The following is a 26,643-nucleotide window of genomic DNA, read 5'->3' as shown; positions in this document are numbered from 1 at the left end:
TAAGTTCAGTTCATTTCTTCTTGAACCCTGTTGCAGCCGAGATGTACACAGCTAGCCCAGCCACCTTATGTCCGTAACTGTGAAAGGGGAAGGGGAGGTGGAAAGGGGAGGACAGCGGAATAGGAAGGGTGTTTAAGTATTCCTGTGCTCTGCCAGGCCAGTCAATCAGTTCGTGGAATCTGGAGATTTTTTGTTTTGTTTTGTTTTTCTACCGTATTTAACTGTTTGTCCTGTGTTCAGCTCAATCACGAAACAGAACATTCTCGCTGTATGCTAAAGGTTAGAGTACCCTGATACGTTTCTGGATTAGCTGAGGTCTGACTTTCTTGCTTAAAAGAAAAAATAAAAAAAAAGAAAAACACCAACAACAACCACACAAAAAAAAAAAAAAGAAAAAAAAGAAAAAAGAAAAGAAAAAGAAAAAAAAAAAGAAAAGAAAAAACTCTCAAGGGCATAGCCTTGCCCAGTCATCCACAACATGAATAGCAAGTGGTGTGTGTAGTTGTATCTGGTTGTATCTGTTTCTGCATGGTTCTGAGTGAAAATGGAAAATGCACTGATGGTGCATTTTGAGAAAAAGGTAATATCATCAATTAAAATTAGGCTTATGTTTTGCTTTCAGATATTCTTAAGTGAGTAAAACGGCTGACACCGCCTGCTCTCACCAAGCGCTGGAAGTCTGGCAGAGGGTGAATGACCGGAGTTCACAGGGGCCCTGTAATTGTGTTTGCAGTAGAACTGAGCATTAAAATTTTTTTTTAAAGAAGCTGGCAGGCACAATGACGAAAGAAACGCACACTGGTTACCTGTTACTTCATTGTGTGTTAAGCTGATGATTAAACAGAGTTGAGTAACATTTGTCAACAAATGAGAGTGAAACTTTTGCACGAAGAAATAGAATTAAGAATGAATTAAACCACAGGAAAAATAATGTATGAGAGGTACATGGTTATTTTTATTTTTTTTAACTTAAGAAATCCATGTGCATTTTTGAAAATAAGAATATTGTTTGGAATCTCTTGCAAGCAGAGTTCATTCTGCCATACTAATATATTCTCTTTCCTTTACCCTCCCCTTTCCTTTTCTGCATGTTTCACTTTTTAATGTTAAAAGTATCTTGATTTTTTTTCATATTGATTAAAGGGTTGCAAACTACTAACCTACTCTAACAAGTCTTATATTAAATATTGCCTTTTGTCATACGCAGCCGCTCATTGACTTGCTCCTTCTTCCGGCTTTGGTCCCCAAACAGGCAGCTGAAAGTGAGCAAGGTCAGAAGCCCTTGCAGCAAAAAGCACAGAAGAGCGGGTGACAGAGGACCAGGAAAGTATTCCAGCTGCTCTTGTTTTGGGTGGTTGGAAAAGAAGAGCTGGCCAAGCACACGTGAACTTGCTGACCTTTGTGCCGCCAAAGTTTCTGCGATTACTGAATAGCCGGGATGGGCCACGGGCCCAGGAGGAGAGCGGGGCGGGTGGCCCCACGCCGGGAGATAAGGTCCCATATAAGGTGGCCGCAGCGCGCTCGGGTGCACGAGCAGAGCGGGTGCCCGGGAGCGCAGCTCAGCGGGCTCGGGTCCCAGAATCATGAGTGGGTGTCCCTTTGTGGGGAGCAAACACCAGTGAGTCCCTCTTCTCTTCATTTCGCTTCGTCGTGGCGGTTTAAAAGATATAAAGTATAGAAATTCAGAGAGGAGTTAATAGTTAGCAAAAAACAGCTGTCTGTTGCCGTCTAGCTGTCTGGATTGCTAAGGGAAAAGAGATCGGACAGGCAATCTTCTAAGCACCGATTATTTGATGCAGAGTTGATGTAGATTTAGTGCTACCAGCTGCTATCTTTTACTGTGAAAAGATGTATTTCAGATGCATTGCATTTCTTTAGTGACTGCTTTAGTGGTTCAGCTTCTCAAAACCAGACATTGCCTGAATTCTAGGTGCATCTGCTAGTAAAATGGTCTGTTTTATTCACAGCTCTTTCATTTTTTAACTTATCTATATATTTACTTATTTTTCTTTTTAGATTTAATTTTAGCAAACTATCTTTGGAAGATGAAAAAGATGAAAAGTCACAAGAAGGGCTGAATAAAGCGAGCAAGGGTGGACTTGTCTATGGCGATTATCTCCAAGTAAGTGTAAGGATTTGATTTTTTGGTGCACCGGTCCCTCTTAAGACAGGACATTTGACACTTTGCCTCCCCATCCTTCACTGACAGCAGCCAGCCAGTCGCCGAGGCAGGTCTCCGGTGCCCTTCCCCTACCTGAGCTCAGGGTGAGCTCATGAGTGTCTCTCTCAACTGAACTGGTTGCAGACAGACTGTGGGCCAAACTCTTGGGAAGCTGGATATTAGGGGGTCTTGGTAGGGAATTACTTGTAGTGGCAAACCTAAACTGAGCGGTGACGTACTGCAAAAGGCTCTCTTCGGTCAGACAATTCATATTCATGAATTCAGCTGAATTCATATTCAGCTGGCAATTGCTCCGCATGTCAGCAGGTCACGTGCAAATTAGTGCATGAAAGCCCAGAATACTTGATTGGAAAAATATATTGTAGTAATCTGTGAAAAAAAATGGAATTAAGAAATAAATAAAAATGAAACACCTTAAGTAATAAAAGAAGGTTATTTCCTTTATTTATTTATTTATTTATTGTGACAGTACAAACTGCAGTGAGTGGAATTACTCTGTGCTTGTGAACAAGGTAATTTGCTGACATACTATATGGATTCTCTCAAAGATTTTTTCTTAAAGCAACTACAAGATTGTAAATGTTAGTAATGCCAGACCTGAATAAATTAGTACAGCTTCAGGTCATAGCTCTTCTGTAGATATGCTGTTGTACGATTACCTAGAATTTTGCTATAGGATCTCTGTTTCACTGAAGATGACAGATGACTACCTGTATATATGATCTGGAGAACATGCTGGATATTTTTTTAATTCTTTTCTCAGTAATTAAAAAAACTCTCAAAATGATTTTCTGAACTGTACTGGCTGAGGCATCTAAATGTCTCATTTTAGACATTTTTTTTTTCCAAAAAAAATGTATAACTACTCTAGGAACACCATTGCTAACAGCAGAATTGAGAGCATTACTGAATAGTCTTATTTTTATTTTTAAGCTGAACAAAATATTGAATGCTCAAGAACTCCAGAGTGAAAAGAAAGGAAACAAAATCCATGATGAGCATCTTTTTATTGTGACACATCAAGGTAAGTGGCTGCAAGGAGTCAAGTGGTGGTTGACTGACATTCTTGCCAGGGGGAGTGATTTAGTACTAAAACATATTTTGTTTCCACTTTAGACATAAACATTACAAGCCTCTCTCGTTCTTTATAATCACACTGCATTTATATTTGTATTTTGCTTTTATATGTTTTTATATTATATTTTCCCTATAGCATTTGTAGGGCTGCAATTAGCTCTATGCTTACGAGGCATAATAATTGGATTTGGAAGCCAAAGATTTGAATGGTTCTGCTTTTAGAGAAATCAAGGTGGTGAAATTGGTCTCCTATCTGAATAATAGGCTACTATGCAGTTTATTGTAGGCCAGTTGTGTTTGTTAGATTGTGTCTTCTCTGAAACTTCTGTCTGATTTTAACCACACAGGAAACATGTAGCTGATATAAAGATTGTAAGCAGCTCTGGAGTTAGCTGGAGATGCCATAGCATTTCTACTGGAGTGTCAGGGCTAGTTTTTCTCTTTCTCCCATTTGTAATGAAATTTCTGCATGTCAGATAGCTGATGTGAAAAACACTGTAAAAAAATCTGTTAATATTCTTGATGCTGTAATAATAGTTTAGGTAAAGGATGTCATGCTTAAAAAGGAAGTATGCATATCAGCATCTTTTTATACACCAAGAGTGTAAATGTAAGCTATTCATCTCAAATCAAAATGTAAGAATTTCAGTTCATCAATGGTATAAAGAAAACCTAAAGCGATGTTGAAGTTAATGCTAATAATGTTTATTTGGTTGTAGCTTATGAACTTTGGTTTAAGCAGATTCTATGGGAGATGGACTCTGTTCGGGTGATCTTTCAAAATGGCCACGTAAGTTAAGAACAAATATTCATTTTGGGAAAATCCAGCCCTCTTTCTCCTGTGCCCTGCCTCCTGACCTGATGAATTTGGGTTTTACTAAAGCAACATGTGCATGTGCTCTTTAAAAACCAACCAACCAACCAACCAACAAACCCTAGTAAAATCTGGCTGAGTAGTTCCTTTATCCTGACAGTACAGACATTTGGTTGGCAAAATCCTGTTTCCTCCTGACACTCCTGAGTATGTGTGTTATGAGAGGAAAATCTGAACATAGAACATAAAAAAATAAGGAACATTTATATTAAAATCTTCAGTTAAAATGTTTTCTTTAAATCTCCTCAACATTCATAATTTTGCTGGCTTTTTAGTGCAACATATTAAAACTAACCAATTACAATCAATTCTTAAGTGGAATTTTTCATTATTTATTTCTGTGATAAATGAAACCTACCTTATGATTGGAATTTGAAATGGCAATGTTAAGCTTAATAACATAGTAAGATGATTAGGAAAATGGTTTTCATCCTTCATTTTGGTACTTCGGTATTTCTTGGTTGCATGCACTGGTCTCAGAGAGAAATTTGATCTCATTACAGTTAGTAGGAGTTTTATCAACGTTTTCTGGAGGCCAAATGTTTAACTTATCCTGAAGAGAGCTGCCCTGTTTTCTATTTCATCTTTTCTGTTTCCCACCAGATACAGCTGCAGCCTTCTCTGTTTTCTGCTTGCTCTGTGTTCTGCTTGCTAATGTCCATCTCCATGAGTGTCTTTTCAGATGTGCTGTCCTGGTCTATCTCTCAGGCTATTCTGCTTCTCAGCTTTTAAACCTTACAACTCGTTCCTCAACTTTACAATAGAAATGATTTTGGCTGAGAATTTAATTTCTTAGGATGACTTCTATGTCAGTCAAAAATGCAATAAAGAAAAAACGTTGTCCCATATATTTGGCCCAGTTAAGATGTATTATCCTTGACAGAAAATCAAATTTTGATCTTTGAAAACTATAGGTTCAGTTTTCAGTTAAAAACAGGGCTCTGTATTCAATGTGAGATTTTCCTGCTGCTGTGAATTGCATGTGAAAAGTACTTGAAAACTACAGTGATGCACAACATTGAAAAGACCTTAAACAGGCAGAATGTAAATAGAACATCGTTTTCCATTTGGTTATGATTCTTTTTTTTCCTCAAGGTAAGAGATGAGAGAAACATGCTGAAGGTTGTTACTCGAATGCACAGAATTTCAATGATTCTAAAATTACTTGTGGAACAGTTCTCAGTTTTGGAAACTATGACTGCACTGGACTTCTTTGATTTCAGGTAAATACTTAATACTTCTCCACAGTAATTCATGAATGAATAATCGTCATCCTTAGAGTTAACTGTGAATTTAAGGCAGGATTTGCATGCCCCCTGGCAGCTTGAAATACCTGATCATTCAGCAAGATGACAGTATACTTGAGATAGCCATAACATTGGAGTACCAGGGTCAGCCAGCAAGCTGAGCTTGAGTGCAAGCCCAGCATACTCTGCAATGTACAAGTTAATTTTTTACGTTTATTGTTGATGCTAATAAATGGGATCATAGTACAAAATTAAAATAATGGCAGAAACAATAGAAACTATTGTATTCTCCTTGTGTCTCTGGTCTGTCTGATTCCCAACTTTGATGCCCTCTAGCATCCCATCCACTTCCACATTGCTTTAATACTCTTTCTCTTCTTTCAATGTTCCCTAACTTAAAAAACACCTGAAACTAATTTTGCTTCCATTGGAAGTTTGCAACATCTGTTTCTTCTATCCTTCCAGTAGAGCAGGAGAAATAAATGGGAATCTATCATCTATTTTGAAGGAATTCTTGCTTCTGCTTTTCAAGATCATACTGTCAATAACATACTGATAAACAATTATAAAATCAAATCAATGATCTGTTTTCATGAAATCTTGTATCCTCAATTTAAAGTGTATTACATTTATCCAACAATGTGGGATTTCAGGTTGCTTTTATTGAACAATTCTTTCCACAAGGTCAACATGACTTAAACCTGAAACAAACCCGTTAATGAATCTCTCAAAATCCACTAAGTGTTTTTCTGGACATTATTCTATTTCATAGTAATTATTCTTAAGTGTAACAAGCCTGTTTAAAATGCATTTATTTACATTTTAATGATGTGAAAATTTTCCTGATACCTGCTTGGAGTGAAGCTGCTGTTTCTATTTGGAAAGGAAATGATACTCTGTAAAGTTTCCTCCTGTACCACACAAAAATACTTTTTAAAAACACAATATAAATGTGTGTGACTGTGTGCAAACAAACAATATATAGCTAGAAAAAAAAGGATACATTGTGGTTGCATTAAAATAGCTTTTATTTGTATTATCTCAATTATGACCGTACTACAAAAGTTCAGACATCTATTTGATGTTCTTCAAATGTGAGAAATGCAGTTTTTGCTTTTGTTAAGAATCAAAGAACCCCATCCCATAAAATAATATCCTTTCTATGTCTTTTTTTTTCTCTTCTATTCCCACAGAGACTACTTAAGCCCAGCTTCTGGTTTTCAGAGCCTGCAGTTTCGCTTGCTAGAGAACAAAATTGGTGTTCCCCAAAGTCTGAGAGTCCCCTATAACAGAAGGCATTATCGTGATAACTTCAAGGGGCAGGACTACGAACAACTGCTTAAATCAGAGCAAGAGCCAACACTACTGCAACTGGTGGAGGTAACGGTGTCTGTCCTATGGCTTACCTTTTATTTCCTCCACTCTCAGGAATGTTCTTCTTCAGTGTCAGTGACAAATTCTTTTCCCCTGAGAGAAGCAAGCAAGCTGTCAATTACCCCATCAATCACAATTTGGATTCTTAGCAAATTTAATAGGAAAGGGAGTCAGTCATCAGAAAACCAACAGCATTACTGATTGTTCATGACATTTCCCCTAGTCTGAAGAGAAAAGCCTGAGTGTTAAGCTAGTAAATTGCATTAAGTCTAAGATGTCTAAGAATATTTATGTACTGCTTCATTTCCATTGTTTTCCATGACATTAAACTCTACTTTAGAAGAAAACTTTTGAAATATTTCCACTGTTACTGATGCTTACAGTTATTAGAAAAGTCCAGCAAAGAAAAGCAAAATATGCTAACCCAGACAGGAAAGGAGAAAAAGATGTTTATGTTTCATTATCACTTACCTTGCTTTTAGTCTTTGTCTCAAAATTATGAATGACTCAAACAGTAATTTGTCTAACAACTCCTTTGTCATTTTCATAACTAAACTTACATAACTTTCTACAGAATAATGCACTATAAGCCTCAACAGCAGCATCCACTTCTATTAATTAGCCCTGTGACAATATTACTCTCCATGCATCTAATGACAGCTCTTGTATATGTGGTTTATGTAACTTTTCTTCCTTCATAAAGACTTGATGTTCTTGAGGTTTCTTTCAGATGAGAGGGAGCTAAATTAAATTCTCTCTAAAGGGAGTCTGACCAGAAGGCTTTCTAAATTTTTTCTTCCTAATTTCATTCCTATTCCTATAAAGAAATCAGAGGAAGCTCTGATAATTGCCAAGTAAATTCATGTTTTGTATTATCACTTCCTTGTATTTTGAAGTAAGTTAATGGCAGAGTGCTTCATCAGTATTCAGTCCTTCTGACATAATAAAAACTGGTTATTCAATTAGATTGTTCTGTATTTTCCTTGTGAGACTTATTTCTACATTTATCCCATTTATGTGAGATAAGATGGTTTCCCTGTACCTATAAAGGGAATTGGTGTTAAAGATACTGTTAGAATGAGAGAACGAGACAGCTTTTGTTTTCCAACACTGGTCATTTAAGAATTACTTAGAACCTGTGGATATATTTGTATTGCATCGTTATACAGGTATAAATCTTGCAGGTGGACACCCTTATATCAGTCATAAGCACCTATACAGGAAAGTAAACTGAAACAACTGTAGCAATATAATTGTTGCTATAACTTGTAATTCTTTGATAATTTATTTGCATTATTAATATTTGAATACATCATTGTTATTAAAGGCATGGCTGGAAAGAACTCCAGGACTTGAAGCAGAAGGATTTGATTTCTGGGGACAATTTGAAAGGAATGTTTTAAGAGGTCTAGAAGAGGAATTTGCCATGGTGCAGGTATATAATGTACTTCTGATCTAGCTATAAGCTAAGACAGCTGCCAAGACCCCATCCTGACATTCAGTTTGCCATTTTAGACCAATCACAGTTTCTCAGTCACTTCACTTAATCTTCAGCAGCCTCTATTTGCAAGAAGCAGAAAAACATTGTACATTTTTTCCAGGAAACCTGAGTTTTTTAATCTGACATCTAAGAATGTTTAAAGCATGTGATACACGGATGATTTTAATTGCAAAAGGAAAGAGATATCAGTGGAAGGTTTAAGATGGATTTTACAGAAGCTAGGACTTCACCTTGAGTGTTTGCACCTACAATTCAGAGCAAAAGTCCACAAGCTTGAGTCCATATGGACTATGGAGATTCATGCAGCTTCATTATCAACTGCCCATTGCTATTTAATCATATATGGCAATCTGCTGCTATGTGATCATTTGAACTGTATTGGCAAATGAGCACAAAAAAAGTGTTCATTTTTAGAAGCAAGTGATTTAGCTATCCCAGAATATTGTAAGGCATGTATGTTTAAGTACGTATTTAATGGAAAAAAAATATAAAGCAGGAATTAATCAAGTTCCTGCAAATATCTGTTTAAAACTTTCTACCCGCCATCTATTTACAGTTTGTTATTTTCTAAACAAGGGGTGTTTCTTTTCCCTTGAAAATGAAGAAGTAAAATAATTAGACTTCAAGCAAATGAAGGTTAGGTATTTCTAATGCCTGCAAACCTCAAGAAAAGTGATGCTGCACCTTTTTCTGAATATTCTTTTATCTGAATTGTATAACAGCTATTTAATTTATATATATATTTTCTGTACATTTTGTCATAATTGTGTTTTGCAAAAGACAATGACGCATCTACCTTGTTTGAACATACAGTCCTTACATTTAAGGTATAAGCTTACAAAGTATTGATGATGGAAACAAAAATTAGATTATGGATCACTCAAAACCTTAATTTTGCCCTACTTTTACTATTCTAAAAACTAATTTTGCTTTAAATATCAAAGGCCAAACCAGAGTCAGAAGAAAAAGATGACTTATTATCGGAACTCCAAAAACAGAAAGATGTACTTCTTTCGTTATTTGATGAAAAACGCCATGAACACCTTCTTAGTAAAGGTAGAATACATTAATATATATTAGTACACACTTTTTGTATTTTATATATGATACAGATATAGTTATCACATGGTATCATTAAATTTGCAGAAAAATCAGCAACAAACTAAAGACAGTTATTTTGCAGGAGAAAGAAGACTGTCTTATAAAGCTCTGAAGGGTGCTCTGATGATCTACTTCTACAGGTAATGTTGGAAGATGTGTCTTCAGTGTTTATTGGCAGCAGGAGAGGTGAAAGTTAAGGACATAATTGCAGACTAATTCAGGTTGGAATGGACCTTGGAAAGTCACCTGTTCCAACCATCCACTCAAGCCAGGCCATTACTTAGATCCAAGTTCAATGTCTGCTCAAGGCAGTCAATCTAAAAGTATCTTCCTGAGTGGAGTCCCACAGCCTCTCCAGGCAGCTGCTTCTGACATTTGACCACATGTTGTGTCTCAGATTGAAACACCTCTCATGCAAACTGCACTACAGTGTCCTACAAAGATTTGGAATATTTTTCCAAGGATGAGAGAAAAGGCACAGACTGAGCCTTTCATAGCAGAAGGTTTTACTGGAGTATCTCCTGGTACTCCACTACCAACTTAGGAAAAATACATGCAAGTCAGTGTTACACATTGCTGACGTGATACTTTGAAAAATATAGTGCATTATTAACATAAGAGGTCTCTTTGTTTCTTCTCTTTCATTTTCCAAGAGAAGAGCCTCGTTTCCAGGTTCCCTTTCAGCTTCTTACTTCTCTTATGGATATTGATGTACTCATGACCAAATGGAGATGTAAGTTTCTCACTTTTACTGTTTTATTTCACTCTCTCTTACACTAGTCATACCCAGACTTTTAGAGTTGAACTTCTGAGTTCATCCTTTTCCTTTTAAGAATGACTTTTTTGCATGTTGGTGAAGATAAAACATGAACATCTTTCTTTGTGGGTTAATAACAATTATTTTCCAGTGCCTCCCAAAAATTCATGACATCTCTTCACACGCAAACATTCTTTCTGCTCCTTCCCTACCTAGGCAACCATAAATTAATGTATTAACAGATTATAATAATGCATAATAGTGTATTCATTCTGTACTAGCAGAATTATTCATTTTATACCAACTGACTAAAAAGTGGCAGGATTCTTGCCTTGCTGAAGACCTGTCATCTATGATCTTTAATATTTCAGTGATACACCTTGATATAACCAATCCTTTGTTTCTATTTTACATTGGCCACATGCTATGTCCTTGATTTGTATTCCTTAGATAACCATGTCTGCATGGTGCACAGAATGATCGGCAGCAAGGCTGGCACAGGAGGCTCATCAGGCTACCACTATTTGCGCTCAACAGTGAGGTAAGACTAATGTGGCTCCCCTGTTATTTGAAATAGCAGTTCATGGACGTTGTATTCTTAGAGGACGTATTTCAATCAGCTTATTGGAGGTTAGAGTGCTGTTTTTTCTATTTTTAGACTCCTTTATTTCTTCTTCTTCCTGGTGGTTATATATTTACCCATCAGTTGACATACACAGATTGTAAGGCAGTTGGGGCAACCCTCCCCAACACCCTTTTGATCACTCACCAGAAATGCCTTTTATAATTCTCAGTCAAGGGATTTAGGCACTACTGTAATAGAAATTAATATTAGTACTTTATTATTTAGCTCGTGTGCTATCCATGCCAAATTAAGTGACTGATACAGGCTGGAAATAGAGTCCAGTCTACTGTGTGACTGCTGGCAGTTTCTTTATTCCTTAGCATGACCTCTAATCGCACAACTGGTGGTACTACAATTGAGGATTGAACACATTCTAAAATGTGGTATTAATTAATACTTTCTAGCTGTGCAGGCAACAATCAGAAACATGTTTTCTTCTGTTGCATGAAACAGAAGAATTTAAAGAATGGAGCAGTAGAAACATCCTCTCCTAATGGATGGTCTGGGCCTGAGCACAGATCATTTTAACTAGGCAGAACTTTTCAAACACAAAAATGGAGTATCAGCTAGGTAGCCAGTTCAAAGTTTGTAGTTATAGCTACATCCTTATAGTCTTGAACCACGTGATGTCAAAAAGCACTGGAATATCTGAAACCAGTTCCTCTACAAGGACCTTCTCTTAAGGTTGTTTCCAAAGAGAAATAGTACATAATTAGTGACTAACAACTTGCCCCATCTCAGACAGCAGAAGAGGGGTGGAATAGAAAGCAGGCAGTTTGACTCATTCAGTTAAGATGGCCTAAGGCTAAGGGTTCTGTCTTTCCAGCAAGCCTTCTCCCTCATCCTTAATTTCAGATCAACATTATTCCTAGGTAAGTTCTACTTTGTTTCTAGTACAAGAGTGGAAGGCTAGTGATTACAGCCTACATACTGTGTATTTTTAGGAGAAAGATGTGAAAGCCTGCTGCACCCCAGCACCAGTTAGGACTGGGCTTTTACTCTGGAAGAATAAGAAGGGTGGCTAGGGCAAAAGGCTTACTAAATAAAACCAGAAGAGACAATGACCCCTGAGAATTTTGAAATTAGGGTCCTTCTATGACAACACAGCAGTTTTAATTGTTCTGATTGTCTTTTCCAGTGACAGATACAAGGTGTTTGTGGATTTGTTCAATCTTTCAACATTTTTAGTGCCAAGACACTGGATACCAAAGATGAATCCAACTATTCATAAATTCCTTTATACAGCAGAATACTGCGACAGCTCTTATTTTAGCAGTGATGACTCAGACTAGATATCTTTCCAGGATGATTGCTCTAAAGAACTTCAGAACTATCACATTGACTGCTGCTATCTCTCAAAAATAGCAACTGTCCTTGTACAGTGTGTGGGTGGTGTAAGTATGTATTTATGTATGACAACTGTATGAAAACTATTATGGCAGAATAGCTTATGGCAGAAAGTTAATTATTTGTAAAAAAAAAAACTGTATTGCATTAGGCTATATTGAGGCTAAGATGACACGCCGATGAGCAATTTAACTCAGTGTAAGTGTTAAAAATTGTCATTGGCATCTTAAAGCCTTCATCTAGGAAAAGAGAGCAAATTAGACAGAATTACCATGATCATATCTTATTTGTACATATTTTTGTACTTGTTAGTTTGCCTAATGGCTGTTGATAAATTACTTCTTCTAGTTTAGGATGTAATTAGTCTTACCAGCTTCAGAAAAATATTAGTGTCTGAGCCTTAGTGGAATTCCAAAAGGAATTTTGGGATAAGATTTTCAAAAAGCAAGATTTTAGAAAAATCTTAACTCCTGAATCTATGAAAACTCAAGCCTCTTGATTTTTTTTTTTTTTTAATATAAATTAGGAATCACTTTTCTGTGTTTATTCACATGAACAGTAATCTCCTGAGTAAAAATACTTACTGATATAACTGAAGTACCTCATTTTGCACTTCAAATAAAGCAGTATTAAGGCTCTTCTTCTGTTGTCTTCTAAAGCAAGCAAAATGTTCAAACAACAATATAACTGACTTTTAAAGTTTTTTAATTCAAAATATCATTGCAATAAGGACACAATTAATATACAGTAAAACTGAGGCTAATTTGGCCAGTCAGTGATAGAGCTGTGTCTGCTTCTCATTAGATGGATTCTTGTCTTTCTAAATGCTTCCCTTGGAAATACCAGAAATTAAGGCATACAGAGCATGCTTCAGTTGTTCTGTATCTTAGTGTAAACATTTACACCTGATAAAATCACCTCAAAAATTGTTAACATAGGTACAACTTCTGCGTTTGATGCTACTGTAACTTTGTGCTTATCAGTGCTCATTTATGACTTTAGCTGTTGTTTTCCAGTTAGTAGAGTGTGCTACTCATTGTTTGTGAACTATTAAGGGAAGCTTGTGTTAGAGAGTATAGAATCATAGAGTAGAATCACAGAACCAGCAAGGTTGGAAGGGGCCTCTGGAGATCATCTAGTCCAACCTCCCTGCTCAAGCAGGGTCACCTGGAGCGTGTAAGACAGGGTTGCAGCCAGGCGGGCCTTGAACATCTCCAGAGAAGGAGACTCCACCAGGTTACTCTGGGCAACCTGGTCCAGTGCTCCGTCACTCTCACAGGGGAGAAATTCCCCCTCACGGTCAGGTGGAAGTTCCTGTGCTTCAGTTTCTGCCCATTGCCTCTTGTCCTGTCACACAGGACAACTGAAAAGAGTTTGTCCCCGTCCCCTTGACACCCTCCCTTCAGGTACTTGTACACACTGATAAGATCCCCCCTCAGTCTTCTCTTCCCCAGGCTGAAGAGGCCCAGCTCTCGCAGCCGTTCCTCATAGGGCAGGTGCTCCAGCCCTCTGATCATCTTTGTAACCCTATGCTGGACTCTCTCCAGTAGCTCCATGTCTCTCTTGGACTTGGGAGCCCAGAACTGGACACAGTACTCGAGAGGAGGCCTCACCAGGGCTGAGGGGAGTATGTACATATACTTCTCATTTTGCTCATGTGAAGTTTTCAGCCAGTAAAAGTCAGTCAGTAGCCAAACTACTTTAAGCAGGAATACATAGCGATCCATCATTCTTTCATTTAAAATATTAAGTAGTAATGAAAGGACTAAAATGACAACACTTACAATGAAGAATTATGAATATTAATTGCATTTGTCATAAGATTATTATACACAGAACCATTAACATGGTACCAAAAGTGAGTGCAAAAATTACAAAATTGCTTCAATACTTTTCCTAATAGTGCTTCAGAAAGGATATAGGTGGACTGGAAGGCATTCTAGCTGAAAAATTTTGAGCATTTTGGGATTTCATGTTTAGATCTGAATTCTATTTATATTTGCCTGCAACTGCATTTTTACAGATCAGCACAGCTGAAACCACTTTGTTTCTACAAGAAGTTCCTTCCATCAGTACAGGTTCAAGAACACAATTTTGCAGGGAAGTTCAGCATCCACTCCATGTGGAGTATTCTATGACTGCTGCCTTTTTACAGGTGGCAAACATATTAACAGTCCCCCTTGCCCTGCCAAAACCTTTTCTATAATAAATAATTTTCTTAATTTGCACTTTACAATTGTCTTCAATGTTAGCAACGAAGTAGAGAAGAGATAAAGCATTGGACTGACATAGCTCTCAAAGCACAGAACAGCTGATTTGCAAACACATATGTCCTGTTAGGACACATGATATACCTTCATGTCAAGCCACTAGTAGAACTGCTTCCGTTTGTCTAAGTACAGTTTACTTAACAATTACCTCTTGCTTTTCTATGCATCTAACAAACTAGTTTAGAAAACTCAGATACTCCAGGCACTTTCCAAAACATATTCCCTGCTCTGAAGAACATACAAGTTATATTTACCCAAGAAAGGTCAAAGACTGAAATGGAAGGACAGCAGCAATACAGATACTGGTTTGTCTTGGAAACAACTTTACGACTCTACATCTCCCTCCTCTATTCCTCTAGCTTTAGAAAAGAAGTAGGATTCTACAAAAAGGAGCACGACAAAATGCATGTGTCTATCAGAGGTGCCAGAAAAGCCAAAACAGATAAAGCATAACAGAATATTTTCTTCTAAACCTTTCTCCTCCCTGAAATAAAAGCAGACTTAATCACAGTTCTTCTCACATTCAAAGCATTTCAGTTATATTCTGTCATACTGCTGACTTCTTGATTCAAATTCCTTATCATCTGTCATCACTACATTCCTTGTCAGAAGACTTCCGATGGAGTGGATTTTTTAGTATCTGACACCGTCTGGATAGAGTTCAAATTCACAGTTTCGGTCCACTTTTGTGACTTCCTTTTTTCCTCACTCTGCAGTCAACACTCAGCTCTCTCATTCCAAGGAAGATTTGATATGCAACACACATTCCAAATAAGAATATTTTTAAAAACTCCTGGCCACGCTGTATCTGCCCAAAAGAGGAAATTCCCTGTATAGTAGTTTCTTAATTTAGGAAATGTTGCTTTGAAGTAAAGTCTTCACTTGCAGTATACGTCAAACTATTACCCAAATAATAATTGTGGTTTTTAGCCAATAAACGTCAAACAAACACTGATGAAACTGTATCCGCTATACCTACAAATGAAACAAAAAGATTTTTGAATAAATACTGGAAACAGAGCTGCACCAAACTGGACTTGACAGAAGTAAGTTCCCAGAGTTTGTATCCTATTCCCCCTCTGCTTCACATCATGATAATAGGTTAACTGCAAGGGAAAAAAGAATTCAGAGGCCCTTTTATTTTTCATGACTGACACTGTTGATAGCTGAGCTCTACTCACCTTTCTTCTCTGCTTTCATGTTCAAAACTTTAGGTCTCAAGGATTCAGCATTAGCGCAATATGGGTGCTGAATCTAAACCTTAAAATAGTCTTCCTTTTTAATCAGATGCACCATCACATTCAAGTTGCTAGTGGTAAACTAACAAACAACATGAAATATGAAACTTTGTAAGATCACCAAGAGACTACAGAACACAGCTTCTTTTACAAGACATTTTCAAACACTCATATACATACAAAAACACACAGAGCAACTACACTTTTATTCATGCTCAATTCAAGTCTTTTTGGATTGTTGTATTCCAAGTACTAAGAGCAAAGTCTGACTACAACTTGTGAAGATATCAAAGGTGACAGCTCTCAACTTCAACAGAAGCATCTGAGCACTCCTAAAGGGGAAAAACATCACCTGTTGAGAAAGGGGAAAAACTACTAATCTTTACTGGCTGCTCCTGTGTAGCATACAACAGAAAAAGTGAAAGATTCTGGTTTTTTGATCAAACACCATTGAAAATAATGAAGGTGTTCTTTTTGACCACCTCTGCAATTGACTAGCTTTAATTGCCATTACTGCTAAATCTGTGCTCCCAAATAGTTTGTTTATACAACCATAAATGCAAATAGAATTTTCAGCAACATCAAACAGCTAGGATTGGGCTGTATTGGCTCTATTCATGCTGTCCTGAACTTAACTTTGAGTGCAGACTGGCTACAAACTGAGTACTATCTACTCTTATTTGAAGATGATTTACATCATCTTACACCTTTTACAATGGCTGTGAAAGGTACTGTGACACATACACAAGGTAAAGCCAAAAGGCATATAGCGTTTGTCTAATGGAGAAGAATTCAAAGGATGTACAACCTTACTGCCTAGCAGTCCAATCCCAGCAATTAGGCTCAGTGATGTTTGCCTGTGAACTTGCCTGACTTCTATATCCAGCAACTCAGCAGAAACTGCGTTGTTAAGTATTGTTATGCTTTATACAGTTCTACCTTTTGCATAGTGTTTTACAATCATTCAACTATATGGCTTGGTTCTACTAGGAAATGATTTATTTATTTTTCCACTTGGGCTCATTTAACCCTCTTTAAAATATAAAAGTGATTTCTGTTTTCTCTCTGAGGCCCCCCCCCCCATACTACTTTACTTATATGGAGTATCTCAACATATGGCCTTAATCACTCACGTTTTTTGTCAGACTTACCACAGATGTTGCTGCCCATCTTCACACGAACATAGCCATCTATTCCCCATGTACGCCCCCAAGAGTTCTGTACAATCCAGTAAGGGATGCTACCTGGAAAAAACATTTTCATAAAATGAGACAACATGAGATTTGAAAAGCATAGAAAACTTCTAACACTCTGTAGTTACTAACCATTCTAATGTCTCATGGCTTTTACTGGTTTGATGACACAGTACAATGAAATCTGTTATTTTTCACACAGAGGGTGGAGCTAATATTCCAGTGCTAAACAGACTCAATATATTGCCTGCTGGGGTAAAGATATATATACACTTGTGTTCTTGTCTTTACAACGGCCATGAAGTCCACAAAACTAGAAAGGAATGGAGAGCAAAAGTTTCTCTTTTGATCTGATCTCTCCTGGGATCAGACTGCACTTTCAGAACTGAGGTGGCAGAACATACAGTTTAAGCATTACAGATTTTAAATCACTTGTACCACAGAAGGCAAGCTGCAAATAAGAGAACACACACAAGACATAAGGGGTGGATGTTTAGTTGCTCAGAACTTACCTGTTCTGTCAAAACCAGTGACAAGAACAGCATGATTTGCTTTTCCACTGGAGCAGTGATACTGTATGATTCCACCAAGATAATCCTGCCAGCTCACTGCATCTACAGTTACTGCCAAGGGGCCCCTGTTCACAAGCATCCGCATCATTTCCTCTTCCTGGCCACTATGAAGGGAGCGCACGATAATGCAAAGTTAGTTCAGTCAGCATGCCAAAGCAATTTGAGAGGTGGTGGTCTGCTCATTATATATGATTTAAGAATCAAATAATTAAACTCTTTCCTACAAGTTCTATGCACCATGTATTGAATAAATTTTATATACTACAACTCATTAAAATAAAAACAAGGCACACAGGCTAAGCAAAAGGTGCAGATCCAAAGATACGATGCTATTAAAATGAAGCAGGTTTCTTGGTCCAGTCACAGGGCAACTGACAACAACATCTATATTTTATGCATCCCCTTCTCAATTAAAATAAAGCTTTTGACAAGTAATTTGTCTGTATCATTTTCCAATAGTTTTTCAAACATCGAGAAGTAACCTTGATTTAATAAACAATAATACACTAAGGTATGTATCCCAACATATTAAAAAACACAGGAAATACAATAGGCAATTACCATTATTAAATATCTACTGTGCAAGTCTGGACAACAAATTAAAAGTGCCTAGAAAGGGACACAACCATTAACTAAATGGAAACCCTATGATCTCAATTTTGTTACTTTGGGATACCATTACTCTGCAAAATTCTCTACTTAAGGATTTGCTTGAGATGTATTTTTCTCAATAAACAGGAGGGTTTATTATATTGTGTTCAGTTGATGGCAATGCAAGACTGATTATCTTATATTCCTCCACCTTCAAAAAATGCTAGTTCTAAAGTGTGCTTATGCACATGAAAGTATAATAATAGTAATGATTAAAATAAAAATATGATTATTGGCATTGCAAGACTGAAGGCCATTTTATGTAGTTGTATAAACATGCAAAGGCATTTCTTGCCCTTGAGTGAAATCATCCTCTAGATAAGGGCAAGATACAATGTGAATGAACAAAAAATAACCCACAGATTACCCCATCATGTGCAAGTGTAATTATGTTTCATATTCCTCTCCTTCCTTCTCAAACATGCCTTCTCAAAACAACTCCTGTCTCTTCTATACAAAGAGATTAACATGGTCCAAAAGTGGGAAAGAAGAACAGAGCAATTTCCCATAAATTATGCTACAAACAGGATTAAAGAGACTAAATGACTAAATAAGGGAAGTTTGCCCCTTAAAAAAAAAAACGACCAACCAAATCAGCAGGTCTCCATTAGAACATTTTCTGCTTTTAATTACCCATGTGAAACTCCACAGAGAGATGGCAGAGGATACCAATCATTAGCAAAGATCAATTTTCAACACATGACCATGTATGCTAAGGACAATTACTACCTATAAATTATTGGCATTTGTGAAGAGCAGGAATTTCCTTGAGAAGCTTTTACACTGACAAATGGTGAAAGGGACTGGTTGGTCACTGTCCCAATGCAAACACTAAGGGCATGAAATAAAACTAGGAGACAGGTTCAAAACCAAGAGGAGATGACATTTCCTCCCACATGTGACTGAGTTATGACACTCTTTGCTATAGGATGATGTAAACACTACAAGTTTACACAGCAATAAGGGATGTTTGAAAAAGTCCAGAAAAGAGCGATTCATTGAGGAATATGGAATACACAGAGGACACTTCTGCCTCAGGAAAGCTTATAGCCACAGATGTTTGGAGGCTAGAAAGAGTACTCAGGGGAAGCTTTGTAAATGCTTGGCCTTTTCTTTGCTCTGCTTCTTCAGCATCCACTTTTGGCTACTGCTGGAAATAAGAATAGTAGGGTGAACGTTCTGTGCTTTGATCTGACACAATACAAGCTGCTCTTCCAGGACTCCCACTTCCCATCCTCACCATTCTCTGTGGCTATATCTAGCAGTAGAATTGCAAAATGGCAAAAAGTTTCCAAATTGTTCCATTAAAATTATTTTTTTAAAGTTACAGAAGTAGGTAATCCAGCTTACAAAAATGTCAATCACATGAGGAAGGAAAAGGGGGGGGGGGAATCAGACTGCTTATGTACATATTTATGCATTCAAGTTCAAATAGTTTTTCCATGTTTTCGCAACCATCAGCTGAAATTTCAGAACATTAAGTAGGAAGAATATAAACATCTTAAGAATTAACAATGATCATGATTCTAGGGTTAAAAGTTCTCAAAGAAGAGGAATGTCGACTTTCTTTATCCTTTTTTTTTCCCCAAGATAACTACCTCCATTTTAATCTAATCTAAAAATCAATTTTACAAAAACTTTTGATGTGCTGCAGTAGTTGATGTAACAGCAATTAAAATAATATTCTAAGTTGAGATTTTGATCCCTGAAACCAAAAGAAAAAACTAGCAACTAGAAATACAGGCAATTTTTTTTTTAACAAGGCCTATTTCTTGGCAATTAAGTTTTAATTAAGTCTAGAGCAATTGATACTGTATCAAAAAAGTCAAAGTAAATGTGAACAGCCTGATGTTTCAGTGCCTACTCGCACTGAACTTCTGGTTGACTTAAGAGACAGGAAGAACAGTAATATGCAAGGTCCAAAAAACTGTCTCAGTTACCATTATCGCAAAGGTTTTCTTGAGGAGTAGTGTCTGCCATATGTCTACAGAACAGTATCTCTGAATATCAATAAAATGCCATTTTATTACTTGCAACTTCACTGAGCTTCTGAAGAAAAAGAGAAGGATTATAACACTCTATCCTTGAGATGACAAGGAGGTTCTTGGTGTTTTTCACAATTCAAAGAGTTTACTCCTTCCGACTTTTAAGTACATCCTAATGATATTTATGAGAAGTATACACTATAATTAAAAGCAGTCCAGGCATGTCTACATAGAAGTTAGACAGATAGCAAAAGCTGTGAAGACCTGATAGCATGGTTGACTGGCTTTGTTGCAGCAGGGCATAACTATTACAATTTTATATATTAATTTTTATCCAGTACTTAGCTACAGAACTGATACCATCAATAACTTCATAACCTTTGGCTGGTCATTGCACTATCGGCTCTGGCTTACTGTGTTCACTGGCTGTGCACAGAGAAGTACAGCAAATAAAAAGAATCAATAATAATTACCTGAAGTCATATGCAGCAAATCCCTTTATTGAAACTCCAAAATCTGAGCGATGAAAATAGTGGCACAATCCTGTCTGAGCTTTATAACTGTATTCTGAATCTCTCACAAGCTTTACTTTTGTCTGCAAGAAGATAGATGAATGAGAATTTAATGCATTTGGTTTTAGCATTATGCAGATCAAAATAGGCTTTGAAATCAACTCATAAAACTCATGCAAAATTCAATCTGTTCCTAGTGAGACTAGTGATAAGAATGACACATCTAGAGATAAAATATTTACTACCTCCAGTTTCCCCAATTTGCTGAAAAAGTTTTAAAAAGGACTTAGAATTGTTAAAAAGAAAAAAAAAGAAAGAAAGTGGTATCACTGGTTTGAACTAATCACAAAATGACCTCCTACCATTATAAAGTGATAAACACTATGCATTCATTTTATGAATGATCATTCACTTTCTCTAAATAATGCTCCCCTACAAAGTTATCCTCTCCTCAAGACAGTTCAAAACCCACAAAAATCTCAAGAACAATTGCATAAAAAATTAAATCCAGTTCTGCTATAAACAGCAAACCCTCAGAACTATATTACAGTTGCCAAGATCAGGCTGCTAAGTTATTTTATCAGCCTTCTGTACAACTTCTCGTCTTGTGCAGTACAGTATCTTTGTGACTGTGTCCCCTCTGGACGAATCCATTTGTAGTCCTGTTGCTGTCAAGCAAGAGGAAATTCTGCTTTCAGAAGAATGTAGATGAACATCCTCTTTTTTAAATGAAAAATTAAACACATTATCTAGACTGATATTAACTGGGGTAATATAAATCTTCAGGGTAGGATTACAAAGTTCCTTAAAAAGGACAGTAAGTTATACTTTTAAGAACTCAAATGTAGAGGATTCTTTTTATTCTTACAACTCAAACTGTATTCCTAAAGAAGAATATTCTTCATCTCAAAAGATATTAAAATATTCCTGGTTGAATGCATTACTAGGACACATTTTACATTTTTAGAACGGAAAGTGTTAGTTAAAACTGCAGTAGGATTTATTTTTTTAAACTGCCTTTATTTTGATTGTTTCAGGGAGAAAGTGAAAAAAAAAGATGAATGAAATCAGTTTTATTCTGAAATCTCTTGCTGAATAAATTCACTCTGGATTCCAGTCTAAAACAATATATATATATATATATATATATAGTAAATCAGATGTGCTGTAAGACATACAACCTCCTCCCTGTTACTTTTCCCTCAGGTTAAAAAAAAAGAAAAAAAAAGTGGCAGTTTGGAAGCTAAGGAAGGGCTCAACATTTACAAAAAGTTTCAAACCTGGTTCAGCCAGCTCAAAGCACTAACGGTGGATCCACCGCTGCAGCCATAATTATTGTATGAACAGTCAATAACCTGCTGTACACTGAGTTCTTCCAGATTATTTCCTTTAATTGCATAGGCAGACTCTATACCACCCACAACACTGAACGCCCAGCAGCCTCCACACTGGTGCAGAAAAAAGGGGGAAAGGGGAGAAATGGTAAGTCAGCTTTGGTTTTGAAACAGGATAAAAAAAAAAAATCAAGACGGTCCTCTAATGCGCTTTATTTACTACCTTATACTTGAACTTTGCTTTTAAGGCAATAATAAAGAAATTGAATCAATCATTTAAAATATTGAACTATTTTTTTCCTATATTACTTTGTGAAAGCTAGAAATATGTTATGGATATATTATTTTAAGATTTCCTTTCTGACTCATTTTTATTGTAACAAAAACAGCTCTTTAAGTTATGATTGAGGATGTTTTTTTGTGATATCCATTTTCTGAAGGCAAGACGGAGGCTGAGGATGAAACTACTTTTTAACCACAACTGTCAACAAGATTTTGGAAATGAGTTACTTAAGGAAACACCTCTACAGTTTTCGACAAGTTTGAAGAATTTAATATAGTCTGAGAAGCAGTAAGATGAAATTAAACATAATAGAAAAATTCTTAGGTGATGACAGAGTCTGTTGCATGTCTAAAATTGGAGCATTTAACAATGGAAGTGGAGTTTATTCCTGTGAGAGGTCTAGGTTACTCCATGCAGCATAAAGGAAAGACATCAGGGATTAACAGCTCATCTGTTTCCTGCCCTACTAAGACAAAACCACACAGTTCATAATCGCACAACTTCTCAGTGCACAGTAACATTTACATCTTATGCTTTTAAGTGTAATCTTACTTCGCATAAAATGCAAGGTCACTTTGTATATGCTCAGCCAGCCATATTTGTGCCAGTGCTCCAAGGAGTCCTGAGGCTGTGCTGGCCCCTTCCAAAACCTACATCTGCTTTACAACCTACCTGCTGAAACTGTGCCTGAACAGTGCTTGGGAACCTGGAAAGGAAAACATCAGGACTTACTGTTTGCTGATTTCTCACTTCTGCAATGACTTTCTTGTCCCTCCAGTCAAACTTCTTTGGCAAAGGTTTTTCCTTCCCCTTTGTCACTTTCATGTATCTGGGAAGTTTGTGAGGTATGCTTCTTAAGTAAATAGCTAAACACAGAATACAGACATCTATAAACCTACTAATTTAAAAAAAATTAAAATGGTTATTAGAAGCCAGAAAGGTAGCATTGACATAGGTACATCATGAGATTAGATCTCATTTTCACTCACAGAGAAATTCATTCAATAATTATTATACTCTAGAATAACTTTATATATTCCTATGGTGATAGAAAGTACATAAAAATATTCTATGTATGAAACGTGAGTACAGGCTACTAAGACTTATTAGAACTTATCAGAAACCTGAAACTACTCCATAAAGCAAGTTTTGTTTGAAAATCTGCAGAATATTCTATTTACTGGATAAGTATCCCTTTATTTCAATCAGCTAAAAAGGGAAAATAAAGAGAATTATTTAAAGAGGCTGAAATATGAATTGTTAGTTTTTTCACTAAAGAATGGTGTTTAATTATTTTAAATTAAAAAAATGTGGAATCTCCATCATGTAACATAACAGGGAATGTAACAATAAACTTGAATTGCAAGAAAGGAAGATATGCTATCAGGCAAATTTTCTTAGCAAAGATAGTGAAGCTTGGCAGATTGCTCCTGAAGGTCAGAGCTATCATTGTACAGCTTTAGACCTCCAAGCATCTGTTGGATTACAGTTGATTTTCCCTTGGGAAGGCAAAATGAATAGAATCTGTTGAGTACTTTCCAGCTCTAAAACTGTTATAATGAAAGAAGGCTTTAAGGCCCAGTGAGAAGAACAAAAGAATGAATAGTTTGGTTGCTAAATCAAATTCAGGCTCTGGGAAATTCAACCTTGCAAGACCAGAAGAAAATGAAGAGGACTGCTGTACACTTCAGAAGCACTTGCAGTTTGGTACCAGACAATGTAAATTAGCTGATTATTGGCATTGGAAGAATCTGTAACTGTTACAGATACAAGGTTCTGGGATACAGTAACAAACATAGTAGAAAGGATATTAGCAGCAGCCTAAAAACCATACCTTTGAACTCTTCAGGAAACAGGTGAGAAAACTGATTTATTCCATAGAAAGCAGACACATTATCATTTGATGATAAATTCATTAGTTTAATTCTTTTAGCAGTTTCCTGAAGAAAAAGGAAATATTATGGACAGTATTAAGTTAGCAGCAGTGACAGAACAGGAAAAGAAGAGGCTACCAACAGTAAACACGAAGTTAGACAACAACTTAGCTGTTCCTAGATCTTCCCCAAATTCATCCTGGATTACCACCAAACAAATATGAAAGTCATTAGACTAATTTCAATTCCAAGAAAGAACCGGAAAAAGAATTTATTTGTAAGAGCACAGAAGGCAAGAAACCGCTACAAAACAGACAAAATAAATGAGTCAAGAACAAACTGTGTCAAACTCATCTGATGCCCTTCTTTGGCAGCACAACAAGCCTTGTGGTTCACAGATATGGAAAAATATCTTATCTTTAACTAAGAGTTAACCCCGTCTCACTTTATGTTCCTGTAACGCGAAAGTACAGCCTAAGGCTCTGAACACTTGCAAAACCTCCCCTCTCGTCAGCGCCGCCGCAGCGGCCCCTCGGCCCAAGGCTGACACCTCGCGTCAGAAACAGAGAAGGAAATAAAAACCCAACCCAAACCAAACCAAAACCAAAACCAAACCGAACCCTTCATCCCACCCTCTCCAAGTTTAGGGGACCCTCTTCCTCCATCCCGCTCTCGGCCCGGCCTCGCCACCCCCAGCGGCCCCGCGGCTCGCTGCGCAGCGCGGACCGCGAGCGAGGCGCGGGCGGGGACACCCACCCGCAGCGCCAGCGCCGTCGCCTCTCTCTCCCGGCTGCCGCCCTCATGCCCGGACTGCGTGCCCGCGGCCGCCCGCAGCAGCCAGCAGAGCCCAGCGAGGGCCAGCGCCGGCGCCCCCATTGACCGCCCAGGCCGGTCGGAGGCGCCCGTTGCCCGCCAGCTCCCGACTCCCGGCCGCGGCCCCGCCCCGCCGCCATGTCATGCCGGCGGGGCGGGCCTCGTGGGGACCCAGCCCGCCTCTTTCCTTTCCTTTTCCTTTTCCTTTTCCTTTTCCTTTTCCTTTTCCTTTTCCTTTCCTTTTTTTTTTTTTTCTTTCTCTCTTTTTTTGTTTTCCCCCTTCTTTTTGGAAACATCTCTCCTTTCAGCCTCCCCTCGGAGGCGGCTCCCCGCTTCGCTGCTCAGCGCCTTACGGGTCGCCCGGCAGCCCGGCGGGGAGGGGCGTGACATGGCGGCCGCCCCGCGGCGGGGACCGCGGCGCCGCCTCGCAGGGGGCGGGAGCGCGCGGCGCGGCGGCTGCGGGGGTCGCTGCGGCCGCTGCGCGGCGGTGTCGTGTGCTGCGTTTGGGGCCGCCCGGCAGCACGGTGACACTAGGGCTCCCGCTGGGCTGCCGGGCCCGCAGAAAGCCCATGTTTGACCCGCGGGTGTTCGGTGCGGGACACGCGTCGTGCCCGAGAGAGGCGGGTCGCGGGCTGGCTCTGCAGTAGCGGCTGCTCGGCTAAATGTGATGTTAAGAAATATGAGAGGAAAATGAGTTGGCTCACGTAACGCAGACTGTTAGGAGGAAAGAAAAGACAGTAGTCATTTCCTTGGGACAACAAAAGGTTTATAGCCTTTAACACGGGAAGCCATGGAGAGCTGTACCGCGCTGGAGGCCGAGGTGCGCGGAGCGCGGTGTCCAGCGCGGCTAAGGCGTGCTGGGAGAGGGGCCTCTGGGGAGGAAAGCTCCCAGAAAAGCGCTTCCGAACCGTGTCCTGCAGAGCTGCGTGCCTGCCGGGCTGCCCCCCTCAGGGCAGCCCCTTCTCTAGCCCAGAGACCACTGCGTGCTGGTACGCGAGCGAGCAGGTTAGTGTTCGGCATCCAAAACTTGCCACCACGGAGTAAAACGAAAAGGACGGACCGTTTTTATGAATTTCCACTGTCAGGTGTTCCTATGTATTTTCTGTTTTAAAGCAGAATATGTGTATGTTTACATTGTCTCTGGTTTTTCAATTCTTTCCGCCCCTGTCTTTCTCCCCTGGGAGTCTGCTGCAACCTGAGGGCGCGCGCCCTGTCCCACGGGGCCGGCAGCAGCTTCCGCAGTTTGGCGCTTGGGGGGCCGGCGGCTTTGCGGGCTCTGAAAGTTTGCGTTAGGCTCACCCGTCACTGCCAGCGGGGTGCAGCTCTGTGAAGTCTCCGTAGATACGTAATCATTTTAACCCTCCCCCCTCCCTCCATGCAGAATGGACTTCTGCTGTTTTCTGTGACTCGGATGGTAAAAGTGTTTTGGAGGATGGTTATATCTGCTTGGACTTTACACACTAACTGAGCGGTGCTTGAAAAGATTTTATCAACATCCGTGCAGCTTTCCAAAGAAGGGCTCAGAATGACAAAATCGGAATAACATTTTTTTATCACATTTTCATTTGGTTTAGCTTTTCTTCTTTTATTCTGGCCTGCTTGGCCAAGCCGATTGTCAAACTAGTAAATAAATGCACTGTAACCAATGCAGGGCTTGAATTGCCTCTCTTAGATGCTGCATTTACTAGTTTTTAAAACGAGTGGCTATAAACAGCAATGGGCCTGAGCCTCAGCAGCCAAATTCCGCATGCAGAATCCAACCTGTGACTTGAGGCATCTGCTAAATCCGCGATTGTTACATTCTAAAATAGGCCACTGAGCTTTGTTAGAAGA

General features: G+C 38.4%; 2 protein-coding genes across 6 annotated transcripts; one reads left to right on the top strand and one right to left on the bottom strand.

Moving 5' to 3' along the window:
• Positions 1-874: 874 nt before the first annotated feature.
• Positions 875-22,454, top strand: TDO2 (tryptophan 2,3-dioxygenase). 3 transcript variants are annotated; one of them, XM_062573828.1, is made up of 13 exons: positions 875-941; positions 1,253-1,506; positions 2,017-2,122; positions 3,116-3,206; positions 3,979-4,049; positions 5,229-5,356; positions 6,574-6,760; positions 8,082-8,189; positions 9,200-9,311; positions 9,439-9,496; positions 10,010-10,089; positions 10,564-10,654; positions 22,281-22,454. In XM_062573828.1, the coding sequence occupies exons 2-13, from the start codon at positions 1,439-1,441 to the stop codon at positions 22,294-22,296; spliced, it is 1,116 nt and encodes a 371-aa protein (XP_062429812.1). In that variant the 5' UTR covers positions 875-941; positions 1,253-1,438; the 3' UTR covers positions 22,297-22,454. The 3 variants fall into 3 exon arrangements, with proteins under 3 accessions (XP_062429812.1, XP_062429810.1, XP_062429811.1); XM_062573826.1 differs by lacking the exon at positions 22,281-22,454 and adding an exon at positions 11,877-12,814; XM_062573827.1 differs by lacking the exons at positions 875-941; positions 22,281-22,454 and adding an exon at positions 11,877-12,814 and having other exon boundaries at positions 1,436-1,618.
• CTSO (cathepsin O) lies at positions 6,578-24,957 on the bottom strand. Of its 3 annotated transcripts, XR_009958155.1 has the most exons (9): positions 24,754-24,957; positions 23,958-24,063; positions 22,856-22,989; positions 21,787-21,954; positions 20,468-20,589; positions 17,299-17,462; positions 16,745-16,837; positions 15,537-15,675; positions 12,774-15,330 (listed from the first exon to the last, which is right to left on the bottom strand). XR_009958155.1 is itself a non-coding variant. In XM_062573829.1 (8 exons), the coding sequence occupies exons 1-8, from the start codon at positions 24,871-24,873 to the stop codon at positions 6,783-6,785; spliced, it is 972 nt and encodes a 323-aa protein (XP_062429813.1). In that variant the 5' UTR covers positions 24,874-24,957; the 3' UTR covers positions 6,578-6,782. The 3 variants fall into 3 exon arrangements, 2 of the variants coding, with proteins under 2 accessions (XP_062429813.1, XP_062429814.1); XM_062573829.1 differs by lacking the exons at positions 12,774-15,330; positions 15,537-15,675 and adding an exon at positions 6,578-6,847; XM_062573830.1 differs by lacking the exon at positions 15,537-15,675 and having other exon boundaries at positions 24,754-24,956.
• Positions 24,958-26,643: the final 1,686 nt, after the last annotated feature.

Source organism: Rhea pennata, chromosome 4 (assembly GCF_028389875.1).
Source record: "Rhea pennata isolate bPtePen1 chromosome 4, bPtePen1.pri, whole genome shotgun sequence".
Taxonomy (NCBI): Eukaryota; Metazoa; Chordata; class Aves; order Rheiformes; family Rheidae; genus Rhea; species Rhea pennata.
Note: the sequence above shows the minus strand (reverse complement) of the source record. Positions and strands in the feature narration are given on the sequence as shown.